This window comes from Coregonus clupeaformis, chromosome 25 (genome assembly GCF_020615455.1).
Source record: "Coregonus clupeaformis isolate EN_2021a chromosome 25, ASM2061545v1, whole genome shotgun sequence".
NCBI classification, from domain to species: Eukaryota; Metazoa; Chordata; class Actinopteri; order Salmoniformes; family Salmonidae; genus Coregonus; species Coregonus clupeaformis.
In genome coordinates, this window is record NC_059216.1 from 34,406,666 (window position 1) to 34,424,837 (window position 18,172).

Consider the following 18,172-nt stretch of genomic DNA (forward strand, 5'->3'; position numbering starts at 1 on the left):
ACCGCCAGTTTGTCGTGGAGGTGGATGCATCCGACACTGGGGTAGGTGCAGTGTTGTCACAACGTTCTCCTGAAGATAACAAACTGCATCCCTGTGCTTTTCTCTCAAGGAAACTTTCTCAGGCAGAGAGGAATTATGATGTTGGCAATCGTGAACTGCTCGCCGTTAAGCTGGCTCTCGAGGAGTGGCGACATTGGTTGGAGGGGGCGGAACAACCCTTCATCGTTTGGACGGATCATAAGAATCTGGCTTACCTCCAGTCAGCGAAGCAGCTCAACCCCCGTCAAGCCAGGTGGGCACTATTTTTTGGGAGATTCAATTTTTCTCTGTCTTACCGTCCTGGGTCACGCAACGTCAAGCCTGACGCCCTGTCTCGTGTTCATTCGGCTGTTGATACTGGTAGTAACCCTGAACCCATTTTGCCTCCTACCTGCAGTATTGCAGTCATCACATGTGACATCGAGGGGATTGTTAGACAGGCTCAACATCATCAAGCTGACCCTGGGAGGGGTCCTCCTAACCGGATGTTTGTCCCTGAGTCTGCTCGCTCCCAGGTACTTCAGTGGGCTCACTCGTCTCCCCTTACCTGTCACCCTGGAGTTTCGCGGACCCTTGACTTTGTGCGACGTAAGTTCTGGTGGGCCACGATGGAGGCGGACACTCGAGCCTTCATTGCTGCTTGTACGGTATGTGCACGAAGTAAGAACTCCACCCAGGCCAGCGCTGGTCATCTACGACCTCTACCTATACCCAGCCGGCCCTGGTCGCATATCGCTATGGATTTTGTCACTGGACTTCCCCCCTCGTCTGGTAAGACTGTCATTCTTACGGTGATTGATCGTTTTTCTAAGTTCTAAGGCCCTACCTAAACTGCCTACTGCCAGAGAGACGGCTGATATTTTGGTTGAACATGTGTTCCGCTCTCATGGTCTACCCACGGATATTGTCTCTGACAGGGGTCCCCAGTTTGTCTCCCAGGTGTGGAAAGCTTTCTGTAAAGCTTTGGGCATTACATCCAGCCTGTCCTCTGGATATCACCCCCAGACCAACGGGCAAGCCGAGAGAGCGAACCAGGAGATGGAGACCGCTCTTCGCTGTGTCACTGGGTCTAACCCTGGGTCATGGAGCTCCATGCTCCCCTGGGTGGAATATGCTCATAACACCTTGACTAACGCTTCCTCTGGTTTGTCTCCTTTTCTGTGTGCTCTGGGTTATCAACCTCCCCTGTTCCCTTCCCAAGAGAGGGAACTGGCGGTACCCTCGGTGCAGTCCCACATGCGCCGCTGCTTCAAGGTCTGGAGGAAGGCCAGGGTAGCTCTGTCCCGAGCTTCGGCGTACATGCAGAGGCAAGCCAACCGTCACCGGTCCCAGGCTCCCGGTTACTCTCCTGGTCAAGAGGTATGGCTGAAGTCACGGGACCTTCCATTGAAGGTGGAGTCTAAGAAGATGGCGCCTCGTTTTATAGGACCGTTCAAGATACTGTCTATTGTTAACCCCTGCACGGTTAAGCTACAGCTTCCTGCCTCCCTACGGGTTCATTCCACCTTTCATGTTTCCCAGATTAAGCCTGTGTCGGTTAGCCCTCTGTGCCCGCCCTCTCGTCCCCCTCCTCCGCCCAGGATCGTGGGTGGGGGTCCGGTCTACACTGTCCGGCGACTTCTGGATGTTCGCCGCCGAGGTCGTGGTTTCCAGTACCTGGTGGATTGGGAGGGTTATGGTCCCGAGGAACGTTCCTGGGTGCCCAGGAGCTTCATTGTGGATCCTGCTCTGGTCCGAGAGTTTCATAGGTTACATCCCGATAAACCCCGTCGGCCGCCAGGTGGCGTCCGTAGAGGGGGGGGTACTGTTAGGCCTACTGCTGCTAGGTAGCTCTCTCTGCTCTCTCCCTCCCCTCTGTCTGTCCTTGATTGCAGGAGTGAAGTCTGGTGTGTGGGAGTCAGGGTTCCAGCTGCAGCTCATTCACCATAATCACCTCAGCCTTTAAGACCCGGTCAAACTTACCACTCATCGTCAGATCATAGTCAAGACGACCATGTTAGTCTCGCTGCCGACTCAACCTGGTTATTTTTGCTCTTTGTGTTTTTGGTCTGTTCTATTTACTTTTTCTCCTGTGCCACAGATATTTGGAACCTGACTCCTGCCTCCGCTTCACTCCTGCCACCACCATCCTGCTCTCCAATACCGGACCTCTCTTTTGGACTCATCACGGACACTAGGACATTACGGTACCACACCTGCCCTGATCTGGATCTGTTACCCTCCCTGTAACCTGGACTTGCTCTTCCCATATATTTGGAAACCTGGACTTTGAACATTGTAAATAAACCTGTTAAAACTTCTATGGCTTCGTGTACTTGTCTGCATTTGGGTTCTTATCCAGTTAAATCATAACATGTGGAGATGGGAGAACCTTCCAGAAGGACAACCATCTCTGCAGAACTCCACCAATCAGGCCTTTATGGTAGAATGGCCAGACGGAAGCCACTCCTCAGTAAAAGGCACATGACAGCCCACTTGGAGTTTGCCAAAAGGCACCTAAAGGACTCTCAGACCATGAGAAACAAGATTCTCTGGTCTGATGAAACCAAGATTGAACTCTTTGGCCTGAATGCCAAGCGTCACGTCTGAAGGAAACCTGGCACCATCCCTACGGTGAAACATGGTGGCAGCATCACGCTGTAGTGATGTTTTTCAGCGGCAGAGACTGGTCAGGATAGAGGGAAAGATGAACGGAGCAAAGTACAGAGAGATCCATGATGAAAACCTGCTCAGGACCTCAGACTGGGGCGAAGGTTCACCTTCCAAACGGACAACGACCCTAAGCACACAGCCAAGACAACACAGGAGTGGCTTCGGGACAAATCTCTGAATATCCTTGAGTGGCCCAGCCAGAGCCCGGACTTGAACCCGATCAAACATCTTTGGAAAGACCTGAAAATAGCTGTGCAGCAACGCTCCCCGTCCAACCTGACAGACCTTGAGAAGATCTGCAGAGAAGAATGGGAGAAACTCCCCAAATACAGGTGTGCCAAGGTTGTAGCGTCATACCCAAGAACTCTCGAGGCTGTAATCGTTGCCAAAGGTGCTTCAACAAAGTACCGAGTAAAGGGTCTGAATACTTATGTAAATGTGATAGTTTTTAATTTTTTTATTATTTTGGTTTGTCATTATGGGGTATTGTGTGTAGATTTATGAGGGGAAAAAACGATTTAATCCATTTAAGAATCAGGCTGTACTGTAACGTAACAAAATGTGGGAAAAGTCAAGGGGTCTGAATACTTTCCGAATGCACTGTATATATTGTATCGTCTTAAATAATGTATTTTAATGATATCATATTCGCGTAGGATCGCACATGGTGAACGCCATTGTGATGAGGTGGTGTTGAAGGAGTCAGGCGCAGGAGGGTAAATCACAGAATAACAGGCTTTAATCCGCAAAATACAGGTTTACGCAGAACTGCGTCAAACACACTCCAGGGCACAAAACAGGTGCACTGGAAAATACAAGGCACACAGGAAAATACTCCCGTCGAACAAAATACACGAGCTCCACCGAGCTTCACAATAAACAATCACCCACAAGGACAAGGGGGCAGAGGGAACACTTATACACAGACTAATTAGGGGACTAGAACCAGTTGTGTGTGATAACGAGACAAGACAATTGTGATGATGATTGGGGCGGCAGTGGTTAGTACTCCGGTGACGACGAACGCCGAAGCCTGCCCGAACAAGGAGGGGAGGCAGCCTCGGCCGAAGTCGTGACAGCCATAGGACTGAAAATGAATGAATGCAACAACCATGTATATGTCACTAACAAATACAGTCATGGGTGGCATCTACAATTCACTCAAAAGGAAAAGCACACTGGGAATTATACAAATAATTATGTAAATGTAACACTGAAAAGTGTGGAGCCGCATAGACACTGGAACAGTGTTAAATTTAGCACTCTCAGCGTTGATTTAATACTGGAGAATTTGCTGTGGACTTATTGAAGAAACGTGACCACAGGAGTAACTTTTTGCAATGCGTTTTTTTTTTTATTGCAACTGGAAGACGATACAGCACAGAAACTTTATGTAAGGTTTTTTTTCTTTCAGAAAAATAAAATAAAAAAATTAAACAAACATACTTTCGTCATAGTAATGGACAAGGTGATATTTACATGAATTGATGAAGTAGTTTATCTTTGGCAATATGAATACACGTCAAGGAAATACAGAACGCACCTACGGAGGTCGGTCTCCATATTAACAGATCAGCTGTAAGGTCATGCCATCAAGACTACAAGGTTCAAAAACAGGACACAGAAATGATTGGTAGCATGTTTTTACAGAACACCACCTACCTGTTATTTACATAGAAACTACATGGTGACTTTTTGGTGTTTTGTTTCTTTGTTTCCAATAACAGTGGTATAACAAGTTACTTAATATTTGTAACCACAAATTGCTCGCAGTTGTTTAAGCGATCAGTTGAAAACTTAGCACAACTACGGATCCTTTGAGACCAAGTAGTTGCCAGTTCTATTGGAATTTCTCGACATAAGTGCCATAAGGTACCATGCAGTTTCCATGATTACCAGGTGAACAGTGTACTACAGATAACTTGAAACTGACGATCCATTGCTCTTTTTTCTCCTCCTCAGAAAACCCCTCCAAACAATAAACAGAAAAATGGCAGTTGAACAAACATAAACCAAACAAAATATCAACAAAAAACACGATGAAAACAAATAAACACTTTTTTACTCATCGATATATCATTATTTGCCAGGCTAGTATTGACAGTTCATTAATAATAATTAATATTCAATGTTTTCCAGAGAACAAGTCTTCCTCCTCCAACATTGTGGCACCTGAAGGATTGTGATTGGAGGAAGAGTTATCTAGTGACTGTTATCGTCCAAGGAAGGCAGTATTCCTCAAAGGATAATGTAACAAACAATGGGAATAAATCATATATATAATATATTTATCAGTTGAAGATACATTGACACACGAGGCAGTCTAGTAGAGAGAAGCTCATCACCTCAACTTAATCCAGGGCAAATAAGGGCTGTTTCAAATTATACCTTATTTTCCATATAGCGCACTACTTTTGACCAGAGCCACATTGGGTTAGTTAGCTCTGGGATAGCTGTGGTCAAGAGTAGTGCACTATTGGATATAGGGTGTTTTATTCAACTAAAAATGAAAATAAACCCAATGAGCAATGTATAGCAAGTAATGTAGTGGGTTTCAACAAAAATCAGTAGGACATAACGTAGAAAGGGTATATGACAGAAATGCTACAGCTCACTGGTCATTTTTTGTCTTGACATACAGATCAAGTATGTGTGTCATCTATTTCAGGTAGATAAGGACTTATTACAGGCTTTGGCACTGAACTTAGACAATATCTTTATTTTAATATCTTAGTGCAATCTGGCGAGATAATGTGAAAATATGCACTAAAGAGTTTGTATTTATCTAGCCATCGTACTATGTAATTTACTTTGTGTTATTTTCATGTGCAACAAGTCTATTGTAGCCTGCCTAATAATACTGACAACAAGACCTGAAGAGTTGCTGGAGTAGAAATTGCTAAAACACAGCGAGAGACATAAAATAAATCCAAAACAACAACAACATAAAAACGCTTACTCAGTTAAAATCTTGTGTCATTGACAAATGGAAGACCCTGAAATATCAAAGACGTCTAAAAGCTTAGAAAATAAAGAAGTGATGGAAGAACAGGCCCAGAGAAGGAGGGGTATGGGGAACAGAAGACTGACACTCACTACAAAACCTCTCTTCTATCACATGGGCTCCAACATTCAGCCGTCAGGGAGAACCCATCAGACACAGTGGTCACTATACGGCCATGCTGGAGAGGACAGAGGTACGCTGAAAGTTTGGTGCTTTCAATCCACAAATAACTGATCTTCATGCCAATAACTTTTTTTTTAATGTGTCAGTTCTAGCATGTGACATTCTGGTTTTATCAACTATGGATGAAGGGAGTTGCCATCTAGCCCTGTATCCATGGGTGGAGAGTTATCCTCATATTGCAGAAAGAGATTTGCCCCACAGACCGGCTTTTTGTCCCTGAACAAGATTTTTTACTGTATCTTTTCAAAGCCCACGTTAAAACAAAGATGAGTAAGGACGACACGAAACGAATCATCAAATCAAAAAGAACCAGACAAAACAACAGAGAAGGATTCCACACCTATGGGCGCAGAACTTCGAGGCAGAACCTTTTTGTTCGCTAGGATACTTATATGAAAATAATTCATGCTTCATGCTAAATACATTATTTACCTAACATGAACATTGTCTGAATAGAAAACAGATTTTTCTCTTTTTCTTTACAGAACCCATGCAACACGAGTTGGAAAAATCCTGCTGGCTACATTGCTTAAAAAAAAAATCAAAATCTAGTTTTACTTTTTATACAGTGTTATCCTGACTGGATGAAATTGCTTTATTACGTCATGAGGGTGGGTAAGTAAACACAAAAATAATTAAAACACAAAAATAAACAACTCCACAGTCATATCATTATTCTTCTCACACAAAATATAATATAATTGGCAGGTTCCATACCATCATTTCCTTTCCAACCCATCAAGGTATTCAGGTGTTTGTGCCACAGCGAAAATATCACTACATCGTATCACTGGATTATAACTCAATTATTCACGTTGAAGGACACAGGCAGTTTTGAGGTTATCTTGACATATTTTCAGTTATTTCCCTCTCCAATAAGAGCTAGCTAGACTATTAGCTTATGGCTTTTAGCAAACTAAATTTGTTTACATTTAGAGAACACCCTGTCAGAAAAACCAAGCCTTTCCTACATATAACTTGTATCAGTGTTTTTCATCCCACTACAGTTCTACAGTCAACCATTAAGGTGAAAACATAACTGTCCCCTCCGCATTGGCACGCTAGCTAGCGCTGGTGGCTAAATGTGATTAGCGGACAGAAGGACAGTTAGCTAAGGAAGTGCTACCGTCATTACTGGGCTGACCAAGAGTTCCTCTTTGGCACTGTCCCAACACTGACACACTAAGGTAGGACACACATAAACTGGCTACCCAGTGTCTCTTCTATGGGGTTGGCTAGGCTAATGGTCACTAAAGCTAACAGCTTCCCAGAATTTCATGGAACCTTTTTTCTGTGGCAGCTTCCTTGCACACAGACAAGACAGAGTTTGGCAAACTGGGTTTTATTCTTTTTAAAGCCACCATTTTAACACCGGAAGTTCCAAGGCAAATTAGAATTCCATTGTTTTCTAAAGTTTGGTGCCCAACACAGGGGATAGTTTGCCAAACTATGTTTATCTGTGGCACTTCTATCCATGTCAGCATATGCCTATGTTATTTCAGTGGAATAGTTGACTAATATAACATTGCTTTAGCCAGTATAGCATGTGGATTTGTGCTTGGTTATTGTGCCATTTATGTATATGGTCGCATCCTAACTCAAATATGCAGCCCATAGACATCAATGCAGCTCAAGTTAAGATCTGACCCTGAATACTAACTTTATTTCATTTGAATTATGTATATCACTGTAAAAACAAAATAGTCAGTGATAAGCACCTCATAATAACTTTTTACTTGTAAATTCCACAAAAGTAACAAGTGTATGAGCCTGTGGAAATGTAGTTATAGTGTTAGCTGCATCTGATGAGACTGTAAAGGGCAATAGCTGCAGACTGGGTACGTTTTGACATTAACAAGGTGATCCCCTATTCATACATCCAAGCCAATCCACGTTGGGGAAGTTTTCCAAAAATGTATTTTTTTCTCACGCTCACTTTACTTTCAGCCAACGGAAACCTGCTAACTTAGCTGAATATCAGAAAAAGGTTCATCTATGGCTTTAATCTCCTTTAAACAAATACAAAATAATTAAAAATAATTAAAAAAACAGAAGAAAAAAGAAAGAAAATAATATCAACCCTATAAACAGTAACTTTAAATACAGGAAAACAAAGTGATTGTTTTTTATATTGCCACAAATCATTCAGAATTCACCTGATATCCTGAAAAAAAGAAAGCATACATTTCTATATTAAAAGTGATGTTTTGTATTTTCGTTCTTTCTCTCTCCTTTTTTTTTTCTTTGAAAATCTTCACTCTCTCAGCTTAGTCTCTCTCTTTCTCTCTTTCTCTCTCAAGTCTATGGGGTCAGTTTTTCGTGGGTTCTTTCTGCTCTTTCTGACCCTTGGCGGTTCTGTTAGTGATATTGTTCAAGCAGGCGCGGACGCCCGCCAGGTGGAGCAGCGAACCCGCCGCCTCCTTCATCTCCTCGTCATCGCTCTCTGGCGGCTTTTCTGTGCGCCGCTTTTTCAGCGGGAGCGTATCACTAGCCACACCCATCCGCTGCTTGGCTTTCAGGAAGTGATGCCACTTCTTGTTGTGCTGCTGGCTGGAAGGGGCAGAGTCTATCGTGTCTATGGGCCAATCGCGCGGCTCTTCCTTCTTGATCTCCAGCTGGATCTTGCTCTTGTCGTCTTCATCATCCTCGTTGTCGAAGTCTGAATCGTTGGCGACGTCCCGAGCGACGGGGCCATTGCTGCGGAGACTGGAGTCGCTGGTGTAGTCGCTGCCGTCGTCCGATTGGTTGGTGCTGTAGGTGTGGTCCTCCTTGGGGTCGCTGCTGACCAATGGGGAGTCGGAGGCGGGATCGCTGACGCTATGCTTCCGACAGCCTCCGGACAGCACAGACCTGGAGAGAGACAGAGAGACAGAGATTAGATGCACGTATATATATGCACATAGTATGCACACACACACACACACACACATACACTGAAGCCGACCGTAGACATGACAGACACACCGATGTCAACATTAGACACACTTCACAGCTCCCTGCGTTTGACTCATGTTGTTAGAATGTTTACACACACACAAGCTTCAGTGAGTACATCAGACACACGGAGCCGTGCTAGCTGTGACCGCTAATCAGCGAGTCATCAGCTAATTCAATTAGACTGGGCTCATCTCCGAGTGGCCACTTCAGAGACCGGAGTACGGAGCTAAAGAGCTAATGCTACATGGATGATTATTCTAATGGGTTTAGCCCTACACTCTGCCATCAGGTAGATGTGGGAAACGTGTAATGCAAAGTAGCTCTATTTGCTATGCATATTTGGAACGGCTGTGATTTCAAAATAAAACCTGTGACAAATCAATCTCCGCCTGGGGATTAATTAAGTACCATTCGATTTGAGTCGATTCACTTTAATTCAATTCAATTCAGTGGTGTGGCTGGCTGACAGCACTACAGATCCTACATTAGTGATTATCATAATGTCATGTCACCTTGTTGGTGTCATAACAACTTTATGAAGTGTTATAACTGTTGTATGAAAAATTTATGCACTCACTAACTATAAGTCGCTCTGGATAAGAGCGTCTGCTAAATGACTAAAATGTAAAATGTAAAATGTATGAATATGTGTGCTAGATAGCTGAGGGGGGTTAACGGTGAAGGGGTGTCATTAATTATTATAAAAGTTATCATACTATTTTCGTTTCTGCCATTCCGTTCTTTCCTATAAAGGAAGAGGTATGTTGTAAATGAACTATCCCTTTAAGCTTTCCCTTCTCCTATCGCTATTACAGCCCAATCAGCTAAGTTAAGTCAAAGATGTTCCCTCCATCACTCTGCATCATGTCGTGCAGCTTCCCCACTAACTCTGGCAGTGTGCATGTTGTTAAAAGCCCTGGCCATCCTGGCTGCTCTGTGCATTTAAACCTCATGAATTATAGGAGGAGCACAGCAGTCTTAAGACAAATCCTATCTATTATTCATGTCCAAATGCACTGTCAGTCAGTCAGTCAGTCAGTCACTCAGTCAGTCACTCACACTCTCTCTCTGCTCTGACTGAGTGTGTTGGCGTGAAAGACACAAAGAATGGATGGGGAGATGACCTGTTAATGTGTGTATTCTGTCTCTCTGTTTTTATACTATGTCAAACCACACTGCTGTGGTACTACAGTTTTTACTGAGCTATAATGTTGAGGGGTTATCGTTTGTGTGCAGCTGTCAGTTGTGTCCCTACCTACCACTTATCCCGGGATACAGTTTGATCTATAACACCCAGCTAAACAGAGCTCAGCTGGAATCACTGTGTTTCCATGTGAGGCTGTCACCGCCTCAGGCCAGAACGTTCTGCCAACACCCACCCAGCAGTGAGTGTGTGTGTGTGTGAGTGAGTGAGTGAGGGTGTGTATGTATAATACATGTGTGTGTGTGTCCTGTCTGAACATGCAGCTTTCACCCCTCCTAAATCTCTGTCCCTAACGCTTCCACACCATTCCTTGCATGAGTGTGTGTGTCTGTGTGTGTGCGTGTGCGTGACTGTGTGTGCGGACCTGTGTGCGTGTGTCTGTGTGTGAGTGTGTGCATATGTGTGTGTCTCTCTCTATCGCAGGTATACCAACCTGACTGTGGCTGTCCTGCTCTCTAAGGGGTTGACGGGCAGTGGTCGTATTCCTGGGTAAAGGCCCTGACTCATCATCCTGGCTCCATTCTGGATCACTCCCTGAGGGACTAAAGAGAAGAGAAAGAGAAGAGGGAGGAGAGCGAGAGGGTCAGTAACACACACACACGAACATATACAGTGCATTCGTAAAGTATTCAGACCCCTTGACCTTTTTCACATTTTGTTACGTTAGAGCCTTATTCTAATATCGATTATTTTTTTATCTACACACAATATCCCATAATGACAAAGCGAAAACAGGTTTTTAATAATTTTTGCAAAAAAACAGAAATACCTTATTTACATACAGTGAGGGAAAAAAGTATTTCATCCCCTGCTGATTTTGTACGTTTGCCCACTGACAAAGACATGATCAGTCTATAATTTTAATGGTAGGTTTATTTGAACAGTGAGAGACAGAATAACAACAAAAATATCCAGAAAACCGCATGTCAAAAATGTTATAAATTGATTTGCATTTTAATGAGGGAAATAAGTATTTGACCCCTCTGCAAAACATGACTTAGTACTTGGTGGCAAAACCCTTGTTGGCAATCACAGAGGTCAGATCTTTCTTGTAGTTGGTCACCAGGATTGCACACATCTCAGGAGGGATTTTGTCCCACTCCTCTTTGCAGATCTTCTCCAAGTCATTAAGGTTTCGAGCCTGACGTTTGGCAACTCGAACCTTCAGCTCCCTCCACAGATTTTCTATGGGATTAAGGTCTGGAGACTGGCTAGGCCACTCCAGGACCTTAATGTGCTTCTTCTTGAGCCACTCCTTGGTTGCCTTGGCCGTGTGTTTGGGGTCATTGTCATGTTGGAATACCCATCCACAACCCATTTTCAATGCCCTGGCTGAGGGAAGGAGGTTCTCAACCAAGATTTGACGGTACATGGCCCCGTCCATCGTCCCTTTGATGCGGTGAAGTTGTCCTGTCCCCTTAGCAGAAAAACACCCCCAAAGCATAATGTTTCCACCTCCATGTTTGACGGTGGGGATGGTGTTCTTGGGGTCATAGGCAGCATTCCTCCTCCTCCAAACACGGCGAGTTGAGTTGATGCCAAAGAGCTCGATTTTGGTCTCATCTGACCACAACACTTTCACACAGTTCTCCTCTGAATCATTCAGATGTTCATTGGCAAACTTCAGACAGGCCTGTATATGTGCTTTCTTGAGCAGGGGGACCTTGCGGGCGTTGCAGGATTTCAGTCCTTCACGGCGTAGAGTGTTACCAATGGTTTTCTTGGTGACTATGGTCCCAGCTGCCTTGAGATCATTGACAAGATCCTCCCGTGTAGTTCTGGGCTGATTCCTCACCGTTCTCATGATCATTGCAACTCCACGAGGTGAGATCTTGCATGGAGCCCCAGGCCGAGGGAGATTGACAGTTCTTTTGTGTTTCTTCCATTTGCACCAACTGTTGTCACCTTCTCACCAAGCTGCTTGGCGATGGTCTTGTAGCCCATTCCAGCCTTGTGTAGGTCTACAATCTTGTCCCTGACATCCTTGGAGAGGTCTTTGGTCTTGGCCATGGTGGAGAGTTTGGAATCTGATTGATTGATTGCTTCTGTGGACAGGTGTCTTTTATACAGGTAACAAGCTGAGATTAGGAGCACTCCCTTTAAGTGTGCACCTAATCTCAGCTCGTTACCTGTATAAAAGACACCTGGGAGCCAGAAATCTTTCTGATTGAGAGGGGGTCAAATACTTATTTCCCTCATTAAAATGCAAATCAATTTATAAAATTTTTGACATTCGTTTTTCTGGATTTTTTTGTTGTTATTCTGTATCTCACTGTTCAAATAAACCTACCATTAAAATTATAGACTGATCATTTCTTTGTCAGTGGGCAAACGTACAAAATCAGCAGGGGATCAAATACATTTTTCCCTCACTGTAAGTATTCAGACCAATTGCTATGAGACTCGAAATTGAGTGCAGGTGGATCCTGTTTCCATTGATCATCCTTGAGATGTTTCTACAACTTGATTGGAGTCCACCTGTGGTAAATTCAATTGATTGGACATGATTTGGTAGAGGTACACACCTGTCTATATAAGGTCCCACAGTTGACAGTATATGTCAGAGCAAAAACCAAGCCATGAGGTCGAAGTAATTGTCCGTAGAGCTCCGAGACAGGATTGTGTCGAGGCACATATCTGGGGAAGGGTACCATAAAATGTCTGCAGCATTGAAGGTCCTCAATAACACAGTGGCCTCCATCATTCTTAAATGGAAGAAGTTTGGAACCACCAAGACACTTCCTAGAGCTGGCCGCCCGGCCAAACTGAGCAATCGGGGGAGAAGAGCCTTGGTCACGGAGGTGACCAGGAACCCGATGGTCACTCTGACAGAGCTCCAGAGTTCCTCTGTGGAGATGGGAGAACCTTCCAGAAAGACAACCATCTCTGCAGCACTCCACCAATCAGGCCTTTAATGGTAGAGTGGCCAGACGGAAGCCACTCCTCAGTAAAAGGCACATGACAGCCTGCTTGGAGTTTGCCAAAAGGCACCTAAAGACTCTCAGACCATGAGAAACAAGATTCTCTAATCTGATGAACTCTTTGGCCTGAATGCCAAGCGTCACGGCTGGAGGAAACCTGGCACCATCCCTACTGTGAAGCATGGTGGTGGCAGCATGAAAACATGCTCCAGAGCGCTCAGGACCTCAGACTGGGGCGAAGGTTCACAAAGACCCTAAGCACACAGCCAAGACAACACAGGAGTGGCTTTGGGACAAGTTTATGAGTGTCCTTGAGTGGCCCCGCCAGAGCCCGGACTTGAACCAGATCGAACATCTCTGGAGAGACCTGAAAACAGCTGAGCAGCGACACTCCCCAACCAACCTGACAGAGCTTGAGAGGATCTGCAGAGAAGAATGGGAGAAACTTTCTAAATACAGGTGTGCCAAGCTTGTAGTGTCACACCCAAGACTCGAGGCTGTAATCGCTGCCAAAGGTGGTTCAACAAAGTACTGAGTAAAGGGTCTGAGTATTTATGTAAATGTGATATTTCCGTTTTTTATTTGTAATACATTTGCAAAAAAATAAAAAAAAACTGTTTTTGCTTTGTCATTATGGGGTATTGTGTGTAGATTGATGAGGGAAAAAAACTATTCAATCCATTTAGACTAAGGCTGTAACGTAACAAAATGTGGAAAAAGTCAAGGGGTCCGAATACTTTCCGAATGCACTGTACGTATGAGCTGGTGATAGACTTCAGGTACCAAATACCTGGGGGTGGTGATTGCCGATAAGCTGCAGTGAAAAGAGAACACCTCCATGGTTTTTAAAAAGGCTTAGCAAAGGTTACTCTTTTTAAGGAAGCTCAGATCTTTTGATGTCTGCTAAAAAATGCTCCAAATGTTTTTTAATAGTGTTGTGGCTAGTGTGCTGTTTTACAGTGTAATCTGCTGCAAACAGGCTAAACAAAATCATCAAGAAGGCTGGATCTACCATTGGCATCCACCATGACAAACTACAGCCCATCCTGGATAAGCGGATCCTCAAAACCTCAGGAGTATAGAGGCCAACACTAGCCACCCCCTCCACAGTATCAGCCTGGAGCAACACAGTGCGATGGCAGACAGAACATTTCCGCAGATCCTTTTTACCATATGCTATGAGGCTTTTTAACACAAACACTTAGTTTTTTATATTCATTGATGATGATGCTGCTTTTAGTGTCTGTGTGTCCTTGTTGTGTATTTATGGCGTATTTATTGCTAATGTACAGTTGAAGTCGGAAGTTTGCATACACTTAGGTTGGAGTCATTAAAACTCGTTTTTCAACGACTCCACAAATTTCTTGTTAACAAAATATAGTTTTGGCAAGTCGGTTAGGACATCTACTTTGTGCAGGACACAAGTAATTTTTCCAACAATTGTTTACAGACATAATATTTCCCTTATAATTCACTGTATCACAATTCCAATGGGTCAGAAGTTTACATACACTAAGTTGACTGTGCCTTTAAACAGCTTGGAAAATTCCAGAAAATGATGTCATGGCTTTAGAATCTTCTGATAGGCCAATTGACATCATTTGAGTCAATTGGAGGTGTACCTGTGGATGTATTTCAAGGCCTACCTTCAAACTGCCTCTTTGCTTGTCATCATGGGAAAATCAAAAGAAATCAGCCAAGACCTCATAAAAAAAATTGTAGACCTCCACAAGTCTGGTTCATCATTGGGAGCAATTTCCAAACGCCTGAAGGTACCACTTTCATCTGTACAAACAATAGTACGCAAGTATAAACACCATGGAACCACGCAGCCGTCATACCGCTCAGGAAGGAGACGCATTCTGTCTCCTAGAGATTAACGGACTTTGGTGCGAAAAGTGATAATCAATCCCAGAACAACAGCAAAGGCCCTTGTGAAGATGCTGGTGGAAACAGGTACAAAAATATCTATATCCAAAGTAAAGCAAGTCCTATATCGACATAACCTGAAAGGCCGCTCAGCAAGGAAGAAGCCACTGTTCCAAAACCGCCATAAAAAAGCCAGACTATGGTTTGCAACTGCCCATGGGGACGAAGATCGTACTTTTTGTAGAAATGTCCTCTGGTCTGATGAAACAAAAATATAACTGTTTGGCCATAATGACCATCGTTATGTTTGGAGGAAAAAGGGGGGGGTTGCAAGCCGAAGAACACCATCCCAACCGTGAATCACGGGGGTGGCAGCACCATGCTGTGGGGGTGCTTTGCTGCAGGAGGGACTGGTGCACTTCACAAAATAGATGACATCATGAGGAAGGGAAATTATGTGGATATATTGAAGCAACATCTCAAGACATCAGTCAGGAAGTTAAAGCTTGGTTGCAAATGGGTCTTCCAAATGGACAATGACCCCAAGCATACTTCCAAAGTTGTGGCAAAATGGCTTAAGGACAACAAAGTCAAGGTATTGGAGTGGCCATCACAAAGCCCTGACCTCAATCCTATAGAACATTTGTGGGCAGAACTGAAAAAACATGTGCAAGCAAGGAGGCCTACAAACCTGACTCAGTTACACCAGCTCTGTCAGGAGGAATGGGCCAAAATTCACCCAACTTATTGTGGGAAGTTTGTGGAAGGCTACCCGAAACGTTTGACCCAAGTTAAACAATTTAAAGGCAATGCTACCAAATACTAAATACAGCAATCACCTCTCCCTAGGTTCCATTCACGTGGTCTCCAGCAGCTGACCAGGCGTTCTCGGACCTCAAACATCGATTCACTACAGCCCCCATCTTAATCCATCCGGACCCGTCCCGTCAGTTTGTGGTGGCGGTCAACGCCTCGGATGTCGGAGTGAGGGCTGTCCTTTCCCAGAATTCTGCCCTGGACCAAAAGCTGCACCCCTGCGCTTTCCTCTCCCATCGTCTTACCCCTGCTGAGAGGAACTATGATGTGGGAAATCGAGAACTCCTCGGCATCAAGATGGCGTTGGAGGAGTGGAGGCACTGGTTGGAGAGGGCGGAACACCCATTCTTAGTGTGGACTGACCATAAGAACCTGGAATATCTCCGCACCGCCAAGCGCCTCAACTCTAGGCAGGCTCGTTGGGCCCTGTTATTCACCTGTTTCAATTTCACTCTCTCCTACCGCCCAGGGTCCAAGAACGTGAAGCCTGACGGACTCTCACTTTTGTATAGCCCCGCTGCTACTCCGTCTGACCCCGAGACCATTCTCCCTACCTCCTGTCTAGCGGCTGCACTCGTCTGGGGTATAGAGAGCCTGGTCCGTAAGGCACAGCGTTCCCAGCCGAACCCCGGGGGGGGGGGGACTATCCGGATGTTTGTCCTGGACTCTGCCCATTCCCCGGTCCTGGAATGGGCACATTCCTCAAGACTGACCTGCCATCCAGGCTCCCATCGGACCCTGGCTTTCATCCGACAACGCTTTTGGTGGCCTTCCATGGTTCCGGATGTCTCCGCAGCAAGCTCCAGCTGGCCTTCTTCAACCACTCCCTGTTCCTCACCGACCCTGGTCCCTTATATCCCTGGACTTTGTTACTGGTCTTCGTCCATCAGACGGTAACACCACTATCCTGACGGTGGTGGATAGGGTTTCTAAAGCCGCCCATTTTATTCCCCTTCCCAAGTTACCCTCAGCCAAGGAGACGGCTCAGCTCATGGTGCAGCACGTCTTCCGGATCTATGAACTTCCGGTCGACATGGTCTCCGATCGTGGTCCTCAGTTCTCGTCCCGGTTCTGGAAGGCGTTCTGCACCCTCATTTGGTTGTCGGCCAGCCTGTCCTCTGGTTTTCACCCGCAATCTAATGGCCAGTCGGAGCGAGCTAATCAGGACCTGGAGACGGCCCTTCGTTGCCTCGTCTCCGCCAACCCCACCACCTGGAGCCAGCAACTTGTGTGGGTGGAATACGCCCGTAACACCCTTCCCTGCTCGGCCACTGGTCTCTTGCCCTTTGAGTGTTCCTTGGGATATCAGCCCCCGCTCTTCCCTGAGCAAGAGGAAGAAGTCAGCATATCCTCTGCCCAGATGTTTGTCCGCCGCTGTCGCCGTACCTGGAAGAGAGCTCGGGCCGCTCTTTTGAAGACCACATCCAGGTATCGGCGACAGGCGGATGGTGTGGCTTTCCACTCGGAAGTCCTGTAAACTTTATCCCCGTTTCATCGGCCCTTTCCCCATCTCTTAAATCCTTAGCCCCTCTGCTGTTTGTCTTCTGTTGCCCCGCACCCTCCGTATCATGTGTCCAAGATAAAACCTGTGTCTCACTGTCCTTTGTCTTCTGTTTCCGGGGAAGGAGGGGTGATGATAGATAGAAAGAGAGGGAGGAAGGAGAATGATTCACTGCAAAGCAACCAATCCAGGCCCAGCCAATACTATACCATGACCGTGCGGCAGCGTGGCATAGCGGTAGTGCTGCAGTCTACCCAGCACATATTGTCCAGCAGCGACATGAGATCAAATCCCACCCTAGATATTTTCAGACTTTTTCCCATCTACATCTATACCCCTGTATCTACGTACCATCTATAATGTCTAAATAAAAGAGAAAATCCGAAGGAGGACGACTCTACTACACATTGTACTGTAGCTCAGAGTGACACGTACAGGGAACATGCACACTCGATTCTCCTTGGCCCAGGCCCTCCCTCCATCTATAAAAGGCTTTATAAAGTTTGGTCAGAGACAGAGACGGCTTGTAAACACACAGAACACCATGGAGAGGGAAAGAGAGGGGGGGGGGGGGGATAAAGAGAGAGAGAGACAGATTGTAAACAGAGAGAACAATGATGTGGGACAGTGCGTTTCTTTCTTTCCCAGGCACTTTCCAATAACCACATAGTCTACCCTGTGGAAAGACATGACTGGACAACAAACTAAAAGAGAGTAAGAAAGTAGAGACAGCTGAACATGATCAGAGAGTGGCTAGCTAGCATGTTCACTCACACACTGCTTCAATTAGATAGACCTGAGTTAGACCCCTGTCAAGACTCACACAGCTGAATATGATCAGAGAGTGGCTAGCTAGCATGTTCACTCACACACTGCTTCAATTAGATAGACCTGAGTTAGACCCCTGTCAAGACTCCTCAAAACACACACGCGCACACAGAGCCCGACAGAATGCTATTGAAAGAAGAAAGAAGGGGGTTCAATTGACCGCTAAACCGCCATGACCGGGTCAGGTCAATCGTGTCTCAGCAAATTACAGTCCTCAA

At 45.3% G+C, this 18,172-nt stretch overlaps 1 protein-coding gene across 2 annotated transcripts in view; it reads right to left on the reverse strand.

The window, feature by feature from the left end:
• Window positions 1–4,019: 4,019 nt before the first annotated feature.
• The window catches only part of foxn3 (forkhead box N3), a 134,516-nt gene continuing 120,363 nt past the window's right edge, over window positions 4,020–18,172 (reverse strand). For both annotated transcript variants that reach the window (XM_041848277.2, XM_045207566.1), the window contains exons 5-6: window positions 10,453–10,561; window positions 4,020–8,728 (exon numbers count right to left, since the gene is read on the reverse strand). In XM_041848277.2, the coding sequence (XP_041704211.2) occupies window positions 8,188–8,728; window positions 10,453–10,561 (650 nt within the window). In that variant the 3' untranslated portion in view covers window positions 4,020–8,187. The remainder of the gene's footprint in view (window positions 8,729–10,452; window positions 10,562–18,172) is intronic.